The sequence below is a fragment of the Rhinolophus hipposideros genome (assembly GCF_964194185.1).
Source record: "Rhinolophus hipposideros genome assembly, chromosome: 3".
Lineage (NCBI taxonomy): Eukaryota > Metazoa > Chordata > Mammalia > Chiroptera > Rhinolophidae > Rhinolophus > Rhinolophus hipposideros.
This window is the reverse complement of record NC_138049.1, coordinates 45,620,404-45,634,470: the sequence shown is the minus strand read 5'-3', so window position 1 is coordinate 45,634,470 and position 14,067 is coordinate 45,620,404. Positions and strand designations below refer to the sequence as shown.

The 14,067-nt window shown below is 42.1% G+C and overlaps 1 protein-coding gene across 6 annotated transcripts in view; it reads right to left on the bottom strand.

Annotated features, from left to right (window-relative positions):
* Positions 1 to 6,099, bottom strand: part of CDK19 (cyclin dependent kinase 19) — a 129,028-nt gene extending 122,929 nt beyond the window's left edge. For 2 of the 6 annotated variants that reach the window (XM_081033193.1, XM_081033195.1), the window contains exon 1: positions 5,583 to 5,922. Coding sequence is in view for 3 of the 6 variants with exons in the window: in XM_081033190.1 (XP_080889316.1) it covers positions 5,583 to 5,710 (128 nt within the window). In the remaining 3 variants the exon portion in view is untranslated. Of the gene's footprint in view, positions 1 to 5,582; positions 6,002 to 6,075 lie in introns of those variants that run through there. The other 4 variants (XM_081033194.1, XM_081033190.1, XM_081033192.1 and 1 more) reach the window with 4 other exon arrangements.
* Between the last annotated feature and the right edge of the window lie 7,968 nt (positions 6,100 to 14,067).

Below are 14,067 nucleotides of genomic sequence, written 5' to 3'. Positions count from 1 at the left end.
GAATGGCTGCTTCTAGAAAGGAACAAGGGTGGCTGGCAAAGGGAAGGCTGACACTGTATATCTTTTATGCATATGCAATTATTATTTAATACTCTTTTTTGTTTTGTTTCTTACACAATACTTTTTTGAAAATGTAATCAAAATACTCCTGATTCCATTCACAGATTGAGTTTTCCAGTTCAAATACTGGTTTGCTTTATCAAACTATTTCACCCTCAAAATTTCTCCTATAAGGTGAAAGACACAGCATCTTTCCTGTTTTATTTGTCCACACCATCACTCACACATTTTTATTAAAAGGTCACTTTATGATTTTGAGAACTATGTTGCTCAGCCACTCATTCCAAAAACTCTGCATGTTCACAGTCCAGTATCATAGCTACCAGCCACTTTCTCAGTCACACGGCTCACATTTCTTGAGCCCCACCTGGCTAGTGACACCCTATTGGCCAGATGCATTTTCATCATTGCATACAGTTCTCTGGACATCACTGCTCTAGTCCAAGGGGTGGTAAACTACAACCTGCAGGCCAAACGCAGTCCACCACCTGTTTTTGTAAATAAAGTTCTATTGGAACACAGCCATTCTAATGTGTATTTGTTTAGATATTGTACTGTTCATACTTGTGTCACTACAACAGCAGATTCAAGGAATTGCCACACCGACGGTATGGCCCACAAAGCCTAAAATATTTGCCTCTTTACAGAAAAAGTTTGTCAACCACTGCTCTAGACAATCACGTTTCATTGAACATTTATTTCCCTTGGGCCTCAAAAATTAAGTTTTGAAGGCTTGCATTACATAAATGAAGAACCAATTAAACATAAACCAATGTCTACTTGATTTTACTATGTGATACAGATACTTTTTAACATATATCCGTATCAAAAAATATCCTAAAATATTTGAATGTTGAGATTTTCTAAGCATCTCTATAAAAGGTAGTAAAAGCACAGAAGACAATGACAGTCTAGAAACGTTAAAAGAGCTGGCCTAAGAGGGAAAAAAATGCTTAATTCAAAGCAATTACCTATATTCCTTATCAACATGCTAAAAGAAATGTATTGACTGTCTTGAAAAGCACCATATAATTTCTTAAGAAAAAACGACACTAGATCTAGATGGTGCCACAGAAATATTTACATTTAACCACTTATCTCACGCAACATCACTGTATTTCAGGCTTTCAAAACAATTACTGAAAGTATCAGTGAACCATGCATTTAACCATGTAACATTAAATACAATCCATTTAGGGCATTTAAAAAAAATTTAATAAAAACTTTGAGTGTGCATTATATGCCCAACCCTATACAAGGCACTGGTAATACAATGATGATGATCAACCATTTCCAGCTAATAGTTTATGGGGCAGATTATATCACTAGTATTACACACATAAGAACAAAGAGGGGCAGAAGCACAGCTACTGAGTATACTGGGTAAGGGAAGGCTCCTAGAAGAGAAGCTACTGACGTATAAGCAGGAGTTTGCCAGGTTTGTGGAGGTGAGGAAGACGGAGAAATAGCAGAGCAACACCACTCTAATTTGGATGTAGAAATAAACAAAATGAGACATGGGAAGGACTTAGCAAGTCCTAGAAAATATGAGCTGTTCCATGCTACAGAAGCATACGGTATGAACACTCTGGGGAACAAAGAGGGAGTTGGTGACAGGTGTAAAGACTGTAAAGACTAGACTTTAGGATCCGAATGCCAGTTGACATGCCAAACCGAGGAATTAAGATCAGATGTGACTGCATGAGCCGTAGAGAATGTAGTCTTCCAATAAGAGACACGACATGATTGATTTTATTCTGTAGGAAAACGACACTGACAGCAACTAGGATCTTGACCCACAGTGAGGAAAGACTAACGGCAGAGACCAATCAGCTACTGTGCAAATCAGACATCGTGCCCAAAAGTAATGACAGTGAGGACGAAAACAAATGAGATGCAGCTACGCTTGGTAGAAGCTATAGGCCAAACACCTACTTTTTTAAAATGTCCCTCGTGTTATTTTCCCTTTTCTGTATTTTTTGGTATAGATGTATCCTTTGCATGGAAAAAAATTTAACCAATAAGATTGTCAAAACTGAAGGCAAAATGGCCTTTACTGTTTTTCCTCCCACGGTATTACGAAGAAAAACACACTAGAAATGCAGTAACTCAAGAGTCAAGAGATCTGGATTACAGGCTTGTCTTTGCTGTGAGACTATGGGCATGACAATTAACCTCTAAAAGCTCTGGTTTTCTCATCTGTAAAAGGACGAAACTAGACTAGATGATATAAGACTCTTGAAAGTTCTAAAATGCTGTGATCATACTTACACATCTTTAATCTGTAAGTCTCCAAAAAATGCAAATACTATCATCTACTTAACTACCAAGCAAATATGAAAAATCCATCAAAAACAGGCAAACACTACTGTACCTATTATTTACCTATTACATTTATTTGTAAAAGATTTCATGACATACATTAAGACACACAGTCACCAACTACTCATCTGAAACCCTATGGCAAAACTGAAACTCAATAAGATGTCTGTCAGCCATTTCACTTTCAATTACTAAGTATCTTTCAAAAACATCTCCAAAAAGGAGCATTCTTTTACTGGAGTGGTTCAAAAGACTAAATGAGTGTCTGCAAAGTTGAATAGTAGTATTGTTTGGTACAAGTTTTCAGACATAACACTATCCTATGGAATCATGTTTGTCTGAACCTCTTGTTGACAAAGAACTTTTTAACAATATTCCTTTATCAACCAAAACAAAGTGTTCTCAAACTTGAGAAATACGGTTTTGAGCTTTGTAACCATAAACTGTTGTGTGTCTTCTTACTAATGCTGAAAGAAAAATTGTATTACAAATTTATCTCATACAAAAGTCTAGAAATAGTCTGAACTTATTTCTCTCCAAGAACAACTTTTAAACCTGATTTTTTTAAAAAAGAAAGCATAGTTGGGTCAAAAGATCCTTTTCCTTCAAAACAAAAAGATGGAATAAATAACATCAAGTGTGAAAAACCTAGATGTAAATCTTGCATTTTCCAGTCTGTTCTAAATTTATGTAGCATAATTAATATAGCCTAAGTTACATACTTCAAAGAAAATAACATTCTAAGGTTTTGTACACTGTAATATTAAACTATAAGCAGAGGCTTTTCTAAGGATGTGGTAGGTTACATTACTTCTTTCAATGTTTCTTCTAAAGACCTGAACAATTTTTATAGATATACTACACTATAAACACTAGAATAATTTCCCTTTAAGGTACCCATCTGATTTTTCTTGCTTCTTAAAATAGTGTTATACATTTTTCTGAGTTAACCAAAATAAATTCTGGAAAGAGCTGTAATTTCCCATGATCAGAGTGTAAAATCCTTCACTATGCAAATCCATATTACAGTTTAGAATCACCACTAAACACTTTTTGTTCTTTTCAAAGCACTGGTATCAATGAACATCAAACTAATCCTGCTACCAACCCACAAGAGATGTGTTTACTGTAAAGCCTCAAATCTCAACTAGACCTTTGGTTCAAGAAAAAAACTTGAACGATGATTTTTCTTACATGTAATATAGTGATTTAAACTAATGCTTTCAGATCCTAAAAGCTTTTTTAAAGTATAATATTTTGAAGATACACAAACTGATCTTTACTAAAGGAGCTTTATTAATTCTAGTCAAACAAATTTCACTCAAGAAGGAAGTGTATTCGAATCAAGAACTTTATTAGAAGGGAAAATATTTTAAAAAGAACAAACAGAAGTAGGGCTTAAATTATCTGTTTTTGTTGTAGCCCGTGCCATTCAAACACATTTCAGAAGCAGAATTTTCAACTTTTCTCAAAACTTGCCTGCTAAAAGGAAGCTATTTTAATTTTAAAAAATCAAAATACATTTTAAAAATTCCAGATCAAGTATATTACCAAGTTAGCATGAGGAGTATGAAAAACAGCACATCTGACTTGTTTTGTAATGCTAATGTCCAGTTAGGAAAACTAGATGTGCTTTCCCCAAATTTATCTGATTAAGACTCCCACAGGAACACCAGTGTAACAAGTAGAGTGCATATTCCAAAAACAAAATACAAGTTATAAGACCTCACATTCCAAGGTGTTTATTGGAGGACACCTGGCAATTAGCTAAAAGAATTATGAGACAAGGTTACAAACAACTGAATACTATGGGGCCGCCTCAGTCAGAAGGAAAGAAAAAATTATTTGCAATAATAACTACACTTGCACAGTGCCTTGTAATTTTCACGTTTTATGATAAAACAATTGATAAAGTTGTGCTTTTACGTTCCCTGTATGAAATCAGCACACACCCCTACTTACTTTAGTCCTAGAGTTCCTAAATCAACCGTATCCATTACAACGGGATGCGCAGAACGATAAGCATCACTTCAAACTTACTGCTATCACTGTAGCTGGTAGTGTTTATTCAGAAATGTCTGACCGTCTTTAAAGTGTAAGCGGGACAGGCAGGTGCGCCTGGGCGCCCTCACTGTGGGGGAGGGGGATTCCTGCCAGGATGCGCAACGAGGTGAAGGCTGGCTTAAACCCCCCCTTGGCAGGCAGGGAGCTGGTTCCACCTGTCCTGCAGCGCGAGCCCGTCTGCCCTCCGGGACGACGGAGACGTGTTCTCACTACCCGACGCGGCTCACCTTCTCCTCGGGGAACCGCCAGGAAGGGCTTCCTAAGGGGTGTCTATGGTTTTCCCTCAACTCCCAGGAAAACAAAGGTTCGGGCCCAGCTCGGTTAGCACTCCGCCTTCCGTTTTGGATCCTCTACGGTCGGTGCTTGATAAACCCGGACACGCAGTCACATAGCAGGCAGAGGATGGCGTGGAGGCCATCGGGCCGGGGGAAATTAGTGACCAACTAGACGAACTCTGAAGTTGCGGGGGCACAACGCGCTCAGACCCTCAGGACGCGCTACACTCGAAGGCAGGCGAGGCATTCCCCCTGCGAGAAAGCGCCAGCCTGGGCGGGCGGAGAGGGGTCGCGAAGCAGGCGAGGACGCCCCGGGGGCCGGCGGGGCTGTGCCGAAGGGCCCACGGGCTGCTCGGCCCCAAAGGCTCGGACGTGCCCAGCGGGCCAGACCCGGGACACGGGCTGAGCCCCCGGCGCTCCGCCGCCCGACGGGCTCCGCCGCGAGGTTTCAAACCGCCGCCCCCGGGAGGCGCTCAGCCCATTGGAAGTTCCGCCACGACCGTCACCAGCCCCGGGCCGGAGCGGCAACTCCTCGGCGGCGCTCTCCGCCTCCGCGTCTCCCCGGGATCCAGACCGCACAAACTCCACCGCCAAGCCGGGTCCCAGCTCGGAGCGCGCCCCCCGCCAGGGCACCGACGCCCCCCGACTAGGCTGCGCCGCGGGAGTTCGAGGGGCGCGCCGGGGCCACGCAGGGGACGGGCAGACCCCGCGTCCCTCAGAGTCCGACCCGGGACGCCGCCCCGCAGCCGCCTTCGCCTCGCCCCGCGGGCACGGCCCGGCCGGGCTGCGACCCACCCATCCCGCGCGGTGGCGGGCAGGGCGAGGACCGAAGCGAGCCTACTCCCCCGCCCCGGCTCTTACCCATCTTTCCGCCTCGCCTTGTAGACGTGCCCGTAGGTGCCGCGTCCCACTTTGCACCCTTCGTACTCAAACAAATCCTCCACCCGCTCCCGTTCCGCCGCCAGCTTCGCCTTGAAATCATAATCCATTGTCTGCTTCCCCCATAGAGGCACCGGGACGCGGGGGCCGCTGCCGCTCAGTCCCTCCTCCTCCTCCTCCCCCCGCGACCGCCGCTCCACTTCTCCAACAGCCGCCTCTCGGGCGCGCGCGCGCGCGTCGCCCGCCGCCCCGTGGTCCGCCTTCAGCAAGGGACTCCTCGGCGGCCGCAGCAGCCACCTCCTCCACCACCTCCTCCTCCTCCGCGGCGGCGGCGGCGGCGGCTCCCGCAGACACCCCCAGTCCCGCCTCCCCCCTTCATTTCCTTGTTTTGGAACCTGGTGGGCCGCACCGCGGCTTCCTCGAGCTCATTAACGAACCAACCCTCCCGCCCCGAGGTCGCGGAGGCTCCTGGGACCTGTAGTTCCGAAGACACGAGGAGCAGTTGAGTTACACCTGCGAAAGAAATACAGCTCCCAGGTTGCCTTGGGTTGCTATAGCCTCGCCCCCACAAAGCATGCACGCCTGCGCACTGAGCATCTCCCCCCCCCCTCAGGTAGTGCTGGACTGCCAGTTCCTGTGAAGGTAGAAAGTGCAAAGTTGCTGTGTGGTTTCTGCGAGTTTGAGGGAGCTGGTGGAAAAAAGGCCCTTGTTCTGGTGTGAGGAAAGTACTTCACTATAATTGTCCCCGGGGGAGAAAAGTGGAACGTATTTAACAAGCGCCTTGCTCAAGAGTCTGCTCCAGTGGTTTGCGAGGTGAGGACTGTTGTTAGGACAGTTGTACTGCAGATTGTTTTTTGTGGCAATTGGTCCTCATCTTGCCCCGCCCCTCGTCCAATCGTTCATTGGCGGAGACTAGAGAATGACGTCCTCGTTGGTGCGTGGGTATCCCCAGGCTTTGGCTTCTTTCCCGTTCTTGATTGGTAATTGAGTGTGCTCCGTTCCTTCTGATAGGTTAATCTTTTTACTTGACGATGCAAAAACCGTATTTCAAAAGCTGAACATTCAGCGGTTTCCTAGTTCTAGCATCGGTCTGAGGACAAACAACTTCTGGTCCCTAACAGCCAATCATCCTTTTCTTGGCCCTCTAGTCATGGTCTCCCCCTAGTATATGCGATTCCCCTTAGCCAAGCTTTGCCCATCTGTCTAAGGACAATTAAAGGGCTAGAAGGATATAGTGTTTTAAAAACAATCATTCGTGTTGGACTGTAAAAGTTTTTTACGGTGTATACATAATGGTGATGTTCTCCTAGAATATTTAAAAAACTCCCTTTTATCAAGGTGAACATTGATTCATTATTGCAGACATACAGTGTCAGATGCTTGGGATACAATCTTAAACATGATTGGTGCTACGATAGGATTTATATACTACATTCAGCGGGAACACAACGGAGGAAATGGTCAATTCTACCTGAAGTTTTAAGGAAAGTGAGTAGTGACTTGTCTGCAAGGTTTGAGAAAACCTGGGAAACTAGAGGGAAGAGGTGGGAGGATCGTTTATTTATTACAACAGTAAGTTTCCTGGGAAACCTCCTCAGATCTTGAAGTCAATTACGAAGTATATGCGTTTCTCTTTTCCAGGAACTATGGTAAGTGCTGGAAATACATGATAAAAAAAAATGGTCTTCTTCCTTCAGGGAACTAAAATCTATTGAGGAAATAAACATATGAACAAAAATAAACTATAAGTTCTATGAGCAATGGAAGAATAGGAGGACTGCGAGAGTACTGAGGTTAGGCTTCACAAAGGAGGTAGGTTTGAGCCAAAATTTAAAGAACCTTATTTGGAGGACAAGTGGAGAAGTGGGGAGCAGGGAATTATTTCAGGCAGAACCAGCACATATATATACCATGAGAGAACATGATATATTCTGAGAAATGCAACTAACTTTAATATTACAGATTAAGGCAGGGGGAAAGGATGGCTAAGAAGAGACTGGACAGATATGTAGAGTGCAAATTGTGAAGAGCCACATATGTCAAGCAGAAGTTTTAGATTTCATCATATTGTAGGCACTAGGAAGTCATTAAAGACTTTTGAGCTAAGGAGTAATGCAGTCAGTTTTGTGTATTTAAAAAAAAATCCTTCGGACAATAGTGTTTGGGGTAGATTGGAGGCAGGTAAGTACAGTAAAAAAAAAACTGTTGCATTAATTAATACTTGTAAAATACAAAGATCTCAACTGTAGAGTGGCAATGCTGATTATGGAAAAAGGGCAGATACCAGAAATATTTATGAATCAAATTCAACAGGACCTGGTGATTAATTAAATGTAGGATTAAGGGAAATAAAATAATCCAAAATGACTTCGAGGTTTTTTACTTTAACATAAGATAGAAAAATAAAGGAATAGAAGCAATTTTTAAGAGAGTGATGATGAGTTTGGCTTGAACATATTGAATTTGAAGTACCTGTGGGGCATCAAGATAGAAATAACACGCAAATGAACATTTTTACATGTCAATAACAAGTCTTACCTAAATGTATAGATTTGGAAATCATCAGTGTATGATGGTGGGGTGTGGAGAATATTTTTTGGTTGGTTGCTATTTTTAAATAGGAGGTTTTACATTCATTAAATCCTCAAAATATCCCTAGAAGATCTGATGTATTATTATTCCTGTTTTACATATGAACAAACTGAGACAGGTAGTAAATTGCAGTGCCAGGTCTTAATGAATATGTACTTGGGAGTAAATGGAAATGAACTAATGTGTTAGTAAAAAAACAAATATAGGCTATGAAAATCTTAACTAAAAAAATCAAAAAATGTGACCACATCCTGTATTATCAAGGAAATGGGAAACAGACACTCTCCTACATTGCCTGTGGAAGTATTCGCAAAATATATACCAAGTTATTCAAGGTCTGACAAGTTTGCAAACTTGTTGCAATTATGTTGCTAACCTTTTTTTGACATAAGAGGGATTATTCATTATGAATTTGTACCAGCTGGACAAACAGTTAACCAAGTCTACTATTTGGAAAAGCTGAAAAGGCTGCGTGAAAAAGTTAGACGAAAACGACCTGAACTTTTTGCCAACAATTCATGGCTCTTGCATCATGACAATGACCAACTTATACAGCAGTGTCTGTGAGGGGGTTTTTAGCCAGTAAACAAATAACTGTATTGGAACACCCTCCCTACTCACCTGCTCTGGCCCCCAATGATTTCTTTCTTTACCCAAAGATAAAGGAAATATTGAAAGGAAGACATTTTGGTGACATTCAGGACATCAAGGGTAATAACGACTACAGCTCTGATGGCAATTCCAAAATGAGTTCCAAAATTGCTTTGAAGGGTGGACTAGGTGCTGGTGTCAATGCATAGCTTCGAAGCGGAGTACTTCGAAGGTGACCATAGTGATATTCAGCAATGAGGTATGGAGCACTTTTTTAAGAATGAGTTCGCGAACTTAATTGTCAGACCTCATACATTAGATTTTGATCTTGGCAACATCCATCAAAATTACATAGTAGTATCCTATGATTATATTCCTGTGGTAGAAGTTGTGATGTGCCTTCCAGATCCCCCTTCAGGATTAAGGGATGTATCCCTCATCACCGCCCTCTCACTGCCTCCCAAGCTGCTGGGAGTGCTGCTACAGATAGCTATCAGTCCTTTTTAGGAATTGCCTTGGCTGAAGAGCCACCACCTCACCTAGATCGAGGCATTTTCCTAAAGCAACCTCTATCCAATGGCTGATCAATGGAGAGATATAAAGGCCCAGACTGCTCCCCGCACTTCAGGACAAATCTGATGGATCATCCTATCTTCAGAACTCCCTACAGTGTTGACTGAGGTCATCTCTGAGAATACATTGCAGACCAACTTCTCAATCTCCCCCATCCTGCTTTCTTCCTTTCCCTTCCAAAGGTATTGTTCAGTTTATTAACACTCTCTAATACACTGATTACATGTCAATATCCATCTCAGGATCTGCTTCCCCAGGTGCCCAATCTGTGGTATTCCCCATATGTGCAAGATGATATAATTCAAGGTTACTCACTGAGGATTGTTTATGATAGGAAAGGACTGGAAACAACAGAAATGTTCATTGAAGGGGGACTGGATAAATAAATTATGGCACATCCATCAATGAATCATTATGCATCCCTAAAAATAAAGTGAAGGCTATAAAACATGCCTGTCAGCTCTCCTCCCTGCAGGGAGGCCCCAGCTGCTAAGGTCTGAATCTCCCACACTCCCCATGGCTACTCCCAGCCTATGACTGAGCAGAGCAGGATCCTAAGGCAGGTCCATTCCTGCCAGATGTGGGTGGGAGTACTCTGATGGGAATGACTTTGCTTTAAAGACTCCTCAGGCTTAAACCCATCTGAGTCTTTCTTAGAACCATGTTGCAGGCTGAGTCACTGCCTATCCAACCTTCTTTCTTCCTTCTCCCCTTCACAGGGGTCAGTCAGATCAGTACCATAATCTGACAGCTCCAACAGCTACCTCCTTTTTTCCCCTTCTTTTTCTCCCTCACAGGCATTTCCTCCAGTAAGTCTCTTTCCTATCTAATTCCATCTTAGCATCTACTTTTCAGAAGACCCAAACAATGAGGAAATTGTTTAGGTACTGATATGAAAAGACCTCCAAGATATATTTTCAAGTGAGAAAAAGTAAGAATGAGAAGACTGCCTATAATATGCTAACATTTTTATACAAAAGAAAATAATACATATTTGCGTATATATGCATATACTTACCTCTAAAAAGAGCACAAGAAACTGCTCAAGGAAGGGAACTATTGCTTGCAAATTAGGGGTAGGAGAGAGAATTTGTACTGTATACCTTTTTGATCCATGAAATGTAAATAAAATTTAAATGCAAAAAAAATAAAAGTTTAGATAAGAAAGGGAGGAGACAGATAGATAGGATTGTGGTTACCCTGAGCAAGACAGGTTCAGATTTTCGTTTCATTGTTTTGTTTTGTTTTGTTTTTTAATAGGAGGAAGGAACTTTTCATATATTGAGGGAGAAGAGCTGATGGAGAAAGAAAAAGTGAAACCATAGGAAGTATTGGGGCTGAAATATGGAGCTCCAAGAGGACATGATCCAAATATAGGTAGCTTCATACAGAAAGAGGGGAAGAGCTTTTTCAGAGGGTGGGGGGGGGAGAGTAAGATTGGGTACGCATGAAGAAAAAGGAATTGAAAAACTGAGATTCCTCACCTCATTATAATAAAAATATCTTGGCTGTATGAAATGGGAAGCATGATCAAATGCAGAGAAGAAAAGCAATGGGGGTAAGGGTAGGGGCCATTAAGGAAAGAATGATAGTTTGGGGGGGGGGTTGGCAAGTAAAGAGTGAGAGTAAGAGCTAACGTTTGTTGAATCCTAAGCATTTTATATAAATTAGCTAATATGATCTTTACAAACATCCTATGAAGAAGGTATATATTATCTTCATTTCACAGATGAGAAAACTGAGACTCCAGGAGGATAATGTCTGTATAGGTAGTCACAGTAACAGTTAGTCAGAGACAGGATTTAACCCCAGGTCTCTAGAGGACAAAGACTGCACTGCCAAGTATGGTTAGTGGCATTTATCAAGAACAAACGATCCCACTGAGACTCTGGGACGTTCTCTTTGTCTTAAACTCTACTTTAGAAATACTACTTCTACTTTCTTTTTCTTCCTATTTGGTTTATATCACTTATTCTTTCCCCCTTCTCAGTGCATTGCGGGATCACAGGGCTTACGGAATACAGAGAAGGTACAGACGCCACTGCCCCTACAATGTTCATTGTCTCAGTGTGTATAAGAGGCCTTCCTTCCTTTGCTCTTTCCACTCAACCAGTACCAGTTCTCTGGCCAATCAAATTTCAGAGCATTAACTGCCATATAAATTCCTGTTACTTTTCTAGGAAGTATATTCAGACTGTTTAAACGTTGATTAAAAGTCTGAGGATGAAGCCCTTTTTCACAAGGATGACCTAAGCTCAAAGGCTGTTGGGGAAACAGATTCTGGTCTCTTCAGTACAGAGTCCGTGTCAGGGAAGCGGAAGAAGAAGAATGGGATTAAGAGTCAGACCTCTGCCTGACTGAGTGCAGACTCAGGGAGAGATGGCCACCTGCTGCAGACAGGGTATAGGAAGAGCTTGATGCCTGGAGCAGTGTCCTAGGGCTGTGGTAGAAAATTACCACAAATTGCGTGCTTAAAACAACAGGAATTGATTCACAGTTGTGAAGGCCAGAAGACTGACATCAAGAGTAGACAAGGTTGGTTCCTTCTGGGGACTCAGAAGGAGAATTGTTCCGTGCCGCTCGTAGCTTCTGGTGGCTTCCTTGGCATTCCTTGACATGTGATAGCATAATTTCAATCTCTGCCTCTCTCTTCGTTTGTCCCTCTTCCCTCTGTGACTACAAGGTTTGACAATTAAGTTTACAAACTCATCCTAGAAAAAGTGCTACACACCTCATTGTTGAATATCACTACGGTCACTTTCGAAGTACTCCCCTTGGGAAGCTATGCACCCACACCAGCGCCTAGTCCACCCTTCAAAGCAATTTTGGAACTCTTTTTCTGGAATGGCCATCAGAGCTGTCATCGTATTACCCTTGATGTCCTGAATGTCATCAAAATGTCTTCCTTTCAATATTTCCTTTATCTTCGGGTAAAGAAAGAAGTCATTGGGGGCCAGATCAGGTGAGTAGGGAGGGTGTTCCAATACAGTTATTTGTTTACTGGCTAAAAACTCCCTCACAGACAGTGCCGGTGCATTGTCGTAATGTAAGAGCCATGAATTGTTGGCGAAAAGTTCAGGTCGTTTTTGTCTAACATTTTCATGCAGCCTCTTCAGCACTTCCAAATAGTAAACTTGGTTAACTGTCCAGTTGGTACAAATTCATAATGAATAATCCCTCTGATGTCAAAAAAGGTTAGCAACATTGTTTTGAGTCTTCTTTTGGAATGATGGAAATTTTTTGGTCATGGAGAATTGGCTGACTTCTATTGTGCACTTTGACGCTTTGTTTCAGGGTCATATTGGTACACCCATGTTTCCTCATCAGTGATAACATGGCCCAAAACATCGTCTTGCCTCTCCAAAAGATCAAGGCAAACTTCAGCTCTCCTTTGCTTTTGTTCATCAATGAGGTCCTTCGGGACCACTTTTGCACACACCTTTCTCATGCCAAGATTTTCAGTTAAGATTTTCCTGTTTTCTATATCGATGTTTACTTCGCCTGCTATTCTTCTCACAGTCAGCCAACAGTTTTGACGCACAGTTCGACAAATTTTTGCCATGTTTTCGTCAGTTCTGCTCGTTACTGGCCACCCTGACCTCTCTTCCTCAGTGACACGTTCTCTCCCCTCAGAAAAACATTTAATCCATTTGTACACTGCCATTTCCTTCATGGCATTATCCCCATAAACTTGGACTAACATGCCCCTGATTTCACTTCCACTCTTGCCAAGTTTAACAAGAAATTTAACGTTTGTTTGTTGCTGTGATTCAAGCCCAGACATTCTCGTGATGGCATACCAAAACACACAATAACAATACTGAACACCACTCATCAAGACATCACCACATGTTGACATGGACACTACTGTGAGACACTGACATACCAAGGTTGTGAAACCTTACCAAGCTGTTTGTACAGTGCTGCCAGTGTAAGTGCACGCTGGCAAGTTTGTGAACTTAATTGTCAGACTCTCTATGTCCAAATTCCCCTTTTCTTAAAAGGATATCAGTCATATTGGATTTAGGCCCCACCCTAATTCAGTATAACATGGTTATAACTTGTGTACATCTACAAAGACCTTATTTCCAAATAAGATTACACTCTTAGGTTCCAGGTGGACATGAGTTTTGGGGGGACTCTATTCAACTCACTCAGTGCCCAAACTTAAACTCTGTCACTGAATGATGGGCCATCCCGAGAAAGGGAAGAAAATGCTCCTTAGCCTCACCCCGCACCACATTCAGTGGGAATGAGATGGAATCTTTGGCATCCCCAGACTGGACTTTTTATTTTTATTTTTCTTAAAGGAGAGTCTAACTACAAGAATGTTATTAAAACACTTCTTCATCTTTTAGCTATATTTCTCTAATGACAAAAAATCATGGTGAATGAATCTGATCCTTAAAAATTAACCTAATATTCTCTGTAGACAGATTACAGGATCTTTTTGTTTTGTTTTTGTTTTTATTGTCACTTTTTAGTAGATCATGTATAGGAACATATAGGATGTCCTCAAATGTACAGTAAATATAGTGCACTACAAAGCAACAACAAAGTAGCTTGACCAGTCCCGCTATCAGGCAGATGCTTATTTCAAAGAGAGCTGAGGGACTTTTTCTGTTTTTTTTCATTCAGAGAAGAAAAAAAACAAATTCCTTCTAAGGAGGAGCAGAACTACATAGCAACTTTATTTATCTCTTTGGCTTAC